Source organism: Sinocyclocheilus anshuiensis, unplaced genomic scaffold (assembly GCF_001515605.1).
Source record: "Sinocyclocheilus anshuiensis isolate Anshui unplaced genomic scaffold, SAMN03320099.WGS_v1.1 scaffold631, whole genome shotgun sequence".
Taxonomy (NCBI): domain Eukaryota; kingdom Metazoa; phylum Chordata; class Actinopteri; order Cypriniformes; family Cyprinidae; genus Sinocyclocheilus; species Sinocyclocheilus anshuiensis.
In genome coordinates, this window is record NW_015548268.1 from 1,484,819 (window position 1) to 1,493,837 (window position 9,019).

At 41.3% G+C, this 9,019-nt stretch overlaps 1 protein-coding gene and 1 long non-coding RNA gene across 2 annotated transcripts in view; both read right to left on the reverse strand.

Annotated features, from left to right (window-relative positions):
• dnajc13 (DnaJ heat shock protein family (Hsp40) member C13) overlaps positions 1-6,369 on the reverse strand; it is a 27,668-nt gene extending 21,299 nt beyond the window's left edge. The window contains exons 1-11 of the mRNA XM_016443255.1: positions 6,323-6,369; positions 5,906-5,981; positions 4,539-4,688; positions 4,298-4,339; positions 3,444-3,644; positions 3,152-3,358; positions 2,974-3,069; positions 1,823-1,914; positions 1,585-1,751; positions 425-504; positions 177-346 (exon numbers count right to left, since the gene is read on the reverse strand). Coding sequence (XP_016298741.1) covers positions 177-346; positions 425-504; positions 1,585-1,751; positions 1,823-1,914; positions 2,974-3,069; positions 3,152-3,358; positions 3,444-3,644; positions 4,298-4,339; positions 4,539-4,688; positions 5,906-5,981; positions 6,323-6,369 — 1,328 coding nt within the window. The remainder of the gene's footprint in view (positions 1-176; positions 347-424; positions 505-1,584; positions 1,752-1,822; positions 1,915-2,973; positions 3,070-3,151; positions 3,359-3,443; positions 3,645-4,297; positions 4,340-4,538; positions 4,689-5,905; positions 5,982-6,322) is intronic.
• Positions 6,370-7,513: 1,144 nt separating this feature from the next.
• The window catches only part of LOC107655708 (uncharacterized), a 19,916-nt gene continuing 18,410 nt past the window's right edge, over positions 7,514-9,019 (reverse strand). Inside the window, exon 3 of the long non-coding RNA XR_001630475.1 lies at positions 7,514-7,611. This is a non-coding gene — a long non-coding RNA (uncharacterized LOC107655708). The remainder of the gene's footprint in view (positions 7,612-9,019) is intronic.

A 9,019-nucleotide genomic window follows, 5' to 3' on the forward strand; every position in this document is an offset into this window, starting at 1 on the left:
TTCAGCAAGCAAACAGATCAAGAGAAGGACAGTGCAGAATAACAGTGAGTGTGAACTGGAGGACTGAGTTAATCACAGAGCCTCGCACTCAGAGCTCAACACGTTAATCTCAGGCACATTTGAGCGTGATATAAATGCTGAATATCTGTGCTGTGTGTTCGGATGGAGGCCTGTACTTTGGCAGCTGTGTGAAGGCCTGGAATCCGGCTTTGGACGCCACCAGACGCCTGAGGGCCTGGAACTGGGCCTCCAGCTCAGAGTTGGGCCCCGGCAGCTCCACATCTTGAGATAAGAGCGCCAGGATGGCATTGCTGATCAGTTTCTCTTTGTTCTCTGAGAAAAGACCCTAGAAAAGGAACGAGTAGAGGGATGGAGGTCATATGGAGTCAAACACACAGAAATGAAGCTCAGTCGACAGACTCACGTCTTGAGTGACGGCGTGTATTACTCCACTGTAAGAGATGTTGCCGTTAAATCTGAACACTGCATCTGCAAAATTACAATCTACAAGAAAGAACAACAAACAGAACACAGTTACTCGAGTTTACAACCAATTGACAAATTATTTTCTTTTTTATTGAATGGATTCTTTACACCTCCACAAATTACTTAAACTCATATAAATGAGTTATTTTAGTTTTTAGTATGTTTTCATTTTTAAACTTTTTAAATAACTATAGATGCATCGTATCTTTCATTTTTGGGGTAAGATTTTTGTAATATTTCAGAATGAAGTCTCTTCTGCTCACCAAGGCTGCATTTATTTGATCAGAAATACAGTAAAAACAGTGAAATATTATTACAGTGTAAAGCAGCTGTTTTCTATGTGAATCTCTGTTAAACTGTAATGTATTTCTGTGATGCGCAGCTGTATTTTCAGCATCATTACTCCAGTCTTCAGTGTCACATGATCTTCAGAAATCATTCTAATATGCTGATTTGCTGCTCAACAAACATTTCTGATTATTATCAATGTTGAACACAGTTGCGCTGCACAATATTTCTGTGGAAACTGTGATACATTTTATTTTTCAGGATTCACAGATGAACAGAAAGTTCAGAAGAACAGCATTTATTTGAAATAGAAATCTTTTGTAACAGTATAAATGTCTTTACTGTCACTTTTGAGCAATTTAATGCATCCTTGAAGAATAAAAGTATTAATGGAAAAAAATCTTACTGACCCCAAACTTTTAAATGGTACAGTATACACATATATACACAAACATTATCATGGTTAGAAGATGATTATCATTCCTCAGCCCTTCTACTATTAACTCCTACAGATGTTGTATTAAGAGGTAAATTCAGTGTGAACTTGATCTAAGGTTTGTTTAAGTTCTCTGTGCTGCTCTCTCAGCAGAGGCTTTTTTACTAATATTAGCTGAAAAACCATCATATTGACCGGCGGAGCAAAGAACAGGACATTTATGAGAACTAGAAATCTAATCTAATCTCCTGCTCCACAGCATGAAAGATCCTGCAGGAGTCAGAGGACAAGAAGATCAGATTCTATCACTGAGCATATCATAGAAGAACACAGAGTTTAATGTGAGAAGCATGAGGAGCTGATAATGGACGCACTGGGAGGAGCAGCGAGGAAGCGCAGGTGCAGGCTCTCCACCTCCTCATCCACAGGCATGCTGAGGAGGCCCCAGCGCTGGCCCCTGTGTGTGGGGGCCATCTTCACACACACGTCCCTGTTCCCCGACGCCCGCACGCTGTCCAGCAGACTCGCCAGCAGAGAGTCCCTGCAGACACACACATCGTCAGACTCTGATATAACCAGCAGAACCACACAGGAGCGTCTGAGATGCTGTACCTTTCTGTGGAGCAGTACTTGCGTATCTGACCGCGGATGAACTCGACGGTGAACACCTGAGGATTGTCTGCGTCACAGATGAGAGCGAACACCTGCACACGCACACACATTCTGATTATACAAACATAAACACTATATTCCATATATATAGTCTTATTTCTAAAGCAATTCTCATCTGACTTAAATATGTGGCCAAAATATACGTCAAATTATGCCATTATCAGTTCATGCTATTCCAAAGAATAAGTGGCATCACACGCAGCCTGCACTTATTCCACAATCCAAACCCTATTCTATAACTTCTGCCCAACAACGTTTCTCATCGGATGAGCAGTTCTGCTCTGAAATACATCAGATTACTGACGCAAAACGCATTGCTCATCGCTATTCACTATGGAAGCCTGTTTCTGCAAAACATAAAACAATAAAAAAATATATTTTATCTCTTTATCTCACAATTGTTACTTTTTTCTTGCAACTGCAATTTCTCACAATTCAGACCTTTGTTCTCAGAATTGCTAGTTTATATCTCCGAATTTGACAGAAAAAGAGTCAGAACTGTAAGATATAAAGCATACTTCTGAGTGTAGTCCCAATACTCTTAATGATTTCAGACCAGTTTTAGACCAGTTGCTCTTACATCAATTTTAATAAAAACCCTTGAAAAAGTGGTAAGGGAAGAAATGAAGGAAAACTGAACATACACTGGACCACATAGAGGAGTAGAGGACGCCACAGTTACGTTATTGAATTCACTTGCTAAACACTTGGAGGGTAATTCGTCTCATGCTAGGCTTTTATTTGTTGATTTTTCATCTGCTTTTAATGCAATCCAACCCTATGTTCTAACTGAAAGGCTTTTAGAACAGTTTACAATTTAGTAACAATATTGTAGGCTGGATTCTTGATGTTTTAACTAACAGGACTCAGAGAGTAAGCGTACATAGCACCCTGTCTGAGTAAGTTTGTTCCTCTATTATTGATTCTCTACACACACACGTGTCAGAGTAAGAGGGAAACAGGACTATTTTAAAGTATGCAGATGACACTGTTATTGTTAGTGAGCTTCTAATTTGACAATTATAAATGTTAAATGTAGCGTTGTTTCACCAGACCATGTGTTTCCTGAATTCACTTGTGATCAGACAGACCTCTCCGAAGGGCTTGAGGGTGACGATGTTGTAAGAGGCAGGGTCTCGCTCCACCAGACACGTCTCTGTGAGCGCCAGGATCCTCCTCACAGGCTCCTGAGACCAACACAACCACGAGCATGCATCAGATCCACCCCACACACACCAGAAAGCCCATCAGGTGCAGAGCTGATCTTACCGTGTGCCGCGGCGTGATCTTCTGCACGATGAACTCGGTCAGTGAGGTGATGCACTCGTCCGAACCGTACTTCCCCAGACGCTCGCCGAGGAAGCCCTCGAAGCTCAGAAGCTCCTTACGCAGGCGCAGCGTGATGCCGATGAAGCTCCCGGCGTGTTCGATCGCACTGCGAATGATCTCGTCACGGTGCTCGGACGCAAACAGATGCTGGAGTGAGAGAGAGTGAGAGAGAGGAGGTGAGTTCTGAGTGAATCACAGGTCACTCTGTGCTGAATCAGGACTGAACACACACCAGTCTGCCGAAGCCTCCATACAGCACACAGAAGCCTCCCTGATAGTCGGAGAGCTCGGCGAAGCCCTCCACGCAGCGGTAGTCGTACGAGCAGATCACGCGGTTGCTCTGAGGGTCGATCTGATCGATGCCTCCCGGCGTGACCTCCAAACACACGCTCCTCCGCGCGTCGCTCCAGTGATGCTTGAAGCAGTTATAGCGCTGAGGAAACATGCAACACTCACTCAACAAGAGCTTCAAAACGAGAAGACCACGGCCATTAAAGGTTTAATCTATTTAATTACATGACTTACTCATTAATCTAATCACAAATTATTTATGCACTTTTATATTATGCACATCAATTTGTGGTGAGAAATTACACTCAAAAGTCAATTAAAGTCATTCCTGTGTTAGATGAGAAAAGCATTGTATGGCCATTACAAAAAGCAGCTTTAGAAAGAAATTTTGATTCAATATTACATAAATAATGATAATAAATGGGTATTAATGTTTTTTTTTTTAAATGAATACTGAAATATGAAATCATTATACTGTAAATATGAAATTAAAAGCACCAGTAGGTGGCAGTGAGTGAGTCATTGAATCATTGACTCACTCGATTCATTTAAACCTATGGATTCATTCAGAAACGAATCACCGCTGTGTGTCGATCAGAGACGCTCAACAGCTCTGCTGTGGCTTTGATTGGAACTACTTTCATTTGCAAGATTGAGCAAAACAGACAATATTGTGTCTAAAATGTAGCACATGTTTATTGAACTGTTGTGTAAATGTGCAGATATTGTGGAGAAACAGCACTCTCGCTGGTGTGATATCGCTAAACTACATCATATGATTTTTTTAATACTCACTCTTCCAGTGATTTTTCCCTCTGAGAAGTCTGTTCTGAACCTCTGTGGAGAAGAGAGAGAGACAGCATCAGACCAAACCATGCTTTAAAGAGACGGTCTGGGTCACGGTGATGAAGCCTGTCATGACCCGATGAAGATCCTCCAATGAGAGAAGATGTGCAATGACCCGAGACACAGGACTCCTTTAATAAAGCATGTTCCATCATTTCCCAGCAGGTCATCACAGAGCAGTATTCCTCACCAGTGCTTCGGTTAGCAGCTCTGTGCGATGCTCAGTGGAAAACTTCAGTGTTTCGGACTTCTTCCCGCTGCCCTTGCGGAAAGTGAGGTTGAACTCGGTTCCCTGGCCTTTCCCGACCGGAGCGATGCCGCAGATATCACCGTAGGGCCACTGCAGAGCCACGAGAAACACAGTATTACACAGCATTTACAACAGATTTCACTTCTTTAATGTGGCGTATCGTGAAGCATTTTCAAAGGGAAATGACTGGATCATGAAAGGGTTTCAATAACACAATTGATAGTGTTCACGTGACGTCACGCTCTTACAGGAACGCTCACATGGAGCGCAAAACAAGGCTTTCCTCCGCTGACCGCCAGTCATTTCTGTGAGGACTGCAGTAATGTAGTAAGACAGTGATGTTTAAAGGCCAAATTCAGTACACCCCTTATTGATGATGCAGACTTTGTACAGGCAAGCAGATGAACCCAGAATATAAACGCAATGCATAAAGTTTCATATTAAATGTTTTCCCATAGAACACTATTATAAAGAAGATGCTTAACCATTCAGCACATTGCGTTCATATTCCGAGCTCATTTGCTTGCCTGCATAACGCACGCATCATCAATAAGGTCTGATCTTTTATTATCACTGTTTTAAAGTGTTTTCACATGAAACGTTTTAGAACGTCCCGCTGTTTTTAGTGATTGAGATATTGCGACAGCTGCTTTATATGGATTGCTAATGGCCAAAACTTGCATTTTGTTCACGTATCTTTGTTCAAATTTTTTGAGGGATGATCTACATATTTGTGGATTGGAACGGACAGAAAATCCACAGTCTTGTGCTGCAGTTCTCTGGATGTTTTGCCGCCAGGTCTTCGAGCCGGTCACGTGACTGAAAACTATCACTTGGTTGAGATTATGCTCCTGTGCCCATATGGCCTTAGTTATGTCAGAAGTTTAGTATTATTATTTTAAAAAGTAAATAAATTGTTTATACTTTATATAAATATTTTTTAACAGAGGCAATAGAATATGTGCAGAGGTTTTGTTTGCATAACAACAAGAGTTGTTAATGTTATTAATATAACAGCAACAGATCATATTAATAATATCATTATTATTATTATTATTATTATTATCAATAATAATAATTTGTATTACCATTATCATAAATAACAATAATGAAAACAACAAATATAATTGTCATCAATAATATAAAACAAAAATACATTTATATTTAATACAAACATAAAACATAATACATCACTATTATTATTTATTTTATAATTATAATTATGTAAATGACACATGCACACATATTGTACTGTAAGCACACATCACAGCAGACTTGAGTCGGAGCACACAGGTGAAATGCAGTACCTGGTTAGTCACTTCTAGTGTGGTGGGATTGTATGTGGTGATGCCATGAGTTCCCACGGAGAAAACACGCTTGTACCTGCACAAACACAACCACTCAATCAAACCCTGAGATTAGATTTTCTTTAATGTCATATATTGCATATAATTTAGTATTATAATTGGTTTCAAAACTGGACCGCTATCTACTGCATTATCTACTGTCCTGGAGAATAGAGCGAGACCTGTCGTAATCAGACATCAGAAACAGACATGGTCAATAATGACATTGTTTTCTGTCTGTGTCCAAAAATGTTGCGTGCAGACAGTCTGGAAATAACGGCTGCAGTAATTAGACAGCAGCGTGTTTGTGAGAGAGCAGGAGGAGAAAGAGAAGCACATGATCACTGTGTTCATCCACAGAGCCAGACCTGCTGTCACTGCGAGTCAATCAGAGATGAAACTCCTCTCAGCAGCAGCAGCTTCATCGTTCAGATGTTCTCAGCACTTTCATGTGTGTGTGTGTGTGTGTGTGAGAGCTGCTGCCACACCTGTGTCACACCTTCCTCTTCACAAACACACCGACAGACCACAGCTGTCTAATGAGTCCGGATGGAGTCCTGGGATAATCAGACAAAGCTTCACATATAGAGCCACAGGTTTCATGAAATGTACAATGATAAGCTCAAACCTCTAAACTAGGGCTGCTCCGATTGATCGGCCGATAATGGCTTGGGAAGTTTGATCGGCGGTCTCTATAAAGGCCGATCTCACTTACAAAGTGATTTGAAAACTTTCTGTGAGGCGTAATTTCACAAACAGTGTGAGTGGATCACCGCGCTCTCTCTAGCCCTCTCTAAATGCGCAAATGGCTTCAGATCAGCACATCGCGTCTGCACTATAAGCGAGCTGCACAGTTCACACAGGAATTGTCACTTGCACAATCGAGGCAGTGTTGCATTGTCACTAAAGTTTATCATTTTCATTTCTTTTTTATTCTTGCCAGTGTTTAAACCATTCAGCACTTGTGTGCTCTCCTGGAGACGGTGCGCTCATGCACACTCGCAGCGCACACATGACGCCAGGTTCACACATACTCTTGATTATATCGGTTACATTTAAACACGTCTGTGAAAGACTGCATTACTGTACTGTGTAAAAACAGAATCACAATGCTCAAAAAGCATTTTCAGTAACAAAAAACAGCCGCGGATCAGTAGTGGACCTCTGTGTGAAAGCACAAGTCTGTGCTGCTTCTGCACCGCTTACATCGCACACAGACTGCACACGCACTGCACACAGACTGCACACCAGAGGTTTTGTTTGCATAACAACAAGAGTTGTTAATGTTATTAATATAACAGCAACAGATCATATTAATAATATCATTATTATTATTATTATTATTATTATCAATAATAATAATTTGTATTACCATTATCATAAATAACAATAATGAAAACAACAAATATAATTGTCATCAATAATATAAAACAAAAATACATTTATATTTAATACAAACATAAAACATAATACATCACTATTATTATTTATTTTATAATTATAATTATGTAAATGACACATGCACACATATTGTACTGTAAGCACACATCACAGCAGACTTGAGTCGGAGCACACAGGTGAAATGCAGTACCTGGTTAGTCACTTCTAGTGTGGTGGGATTGTATGTGGTGATGCCATGAGTTCCCACGGAGAAAACACGCTTGTACCTGCACAAACACAACCACTCAATCAAACCCTGAGATTAGATTTTCTTTAATGTCATATATTGCATATAATTTAGTATTATAATTGGTTTCAAAACTGGACCGCTATCTACTGCATTATCTACTGTCCTGGAGAATAGAGCGAGACCTGTCGTAATCAGACATCAGAAACAGACATGGTCAATAATGACATTGTTTTCTGTCTGTGTCCAAAAATGTTGCGTGCAGACAGTCTGGAAATAACGGCTGCAGTAATTAGACAGCAGCGTGTTTGTGAGAGAGCAGGAGGAGAAAGAGAAGCACATGATCACTGTGTTCATCCACAGAGCCAGACCTGCTGTCACTGCGAGTCAATCAGAGATGAAACTCCTCTCAGCAGCAGCAGCTTCATCGTTCAGATGTTCTCAGCACTTTCATGTGTGTGTGTGTGTGTGTGTGAGAGCTGCTGCCACACCTGTGTCACACCTTCCTCTTCACAAACACACCGACAGACCACAGCTGTCTAATGAGTCCGGATGGAGTCCTGGGATAATCAGACAAAGCTTCACATATAGAGCCACAGGTTTCATGAAATGTACAATGATAAGCTCAAACCTCTAAACTAGGGCTGCTCCGATTGATCGGCCGATAATGGCTTGGGAAGTTTGATCGGCGGTCTCTATAAAGGCCGATCTCACTTACAAAGTGATTTGAAAACTTTCTGTGAGGCGTAATTTCACAAACAGTGTGAGTGGATCACCGCGCTCTCTCTAGCCCTCTCTAAATGCGCAAATGGCTTCAGATCAGCACATCGCGTCTGCACTATAAGCGAGCTGCACAGTTCACACAGGAATTGTCACTTGCACAATCGAGGCAGTGTTGCATTGTCACTAAAGTTTATCATTTTCATTTCTTTTTTATTCTTGCCAGTGTTTAAACCATTCAGCACTTGTGTGCTCTCCTGGAGACGGTGCGCTCATGCACACTCGCAGCGCACACATGACGCCAGGTTCACACATACTCTTGATTATATCGGTTACATTTAAACACGTCTGTGAAAGACTGCATTACTGTACTGTGTAAAAACAGAATCACAATGCTCAAAAAGCATTTTCAGTAACAAAAAACAGCCGCGGATCAGTAGTGGACCTCTGTGTGAAAGCACAAGTCTGTGCTGCTTCTGCACCGCTTACATCGCACACAGACTGCACACGCACTGCACACAGACTGCACACGCACTGCACACGCACTGCACACGGAGTATGTGTGAACCTGGCATGAGGCCGCCTCACATGCAGCTCACCAAATCAGACTTGTGCTGTGTGTGAGCTATTGTGCAAAAAGAAGGCTTCAAAAAGATCAGTATAGGTGATCACGATCAGCCCAAAAAACAAAAAAAACAAAACCTCTCTCTCACTCTCACACATTATCT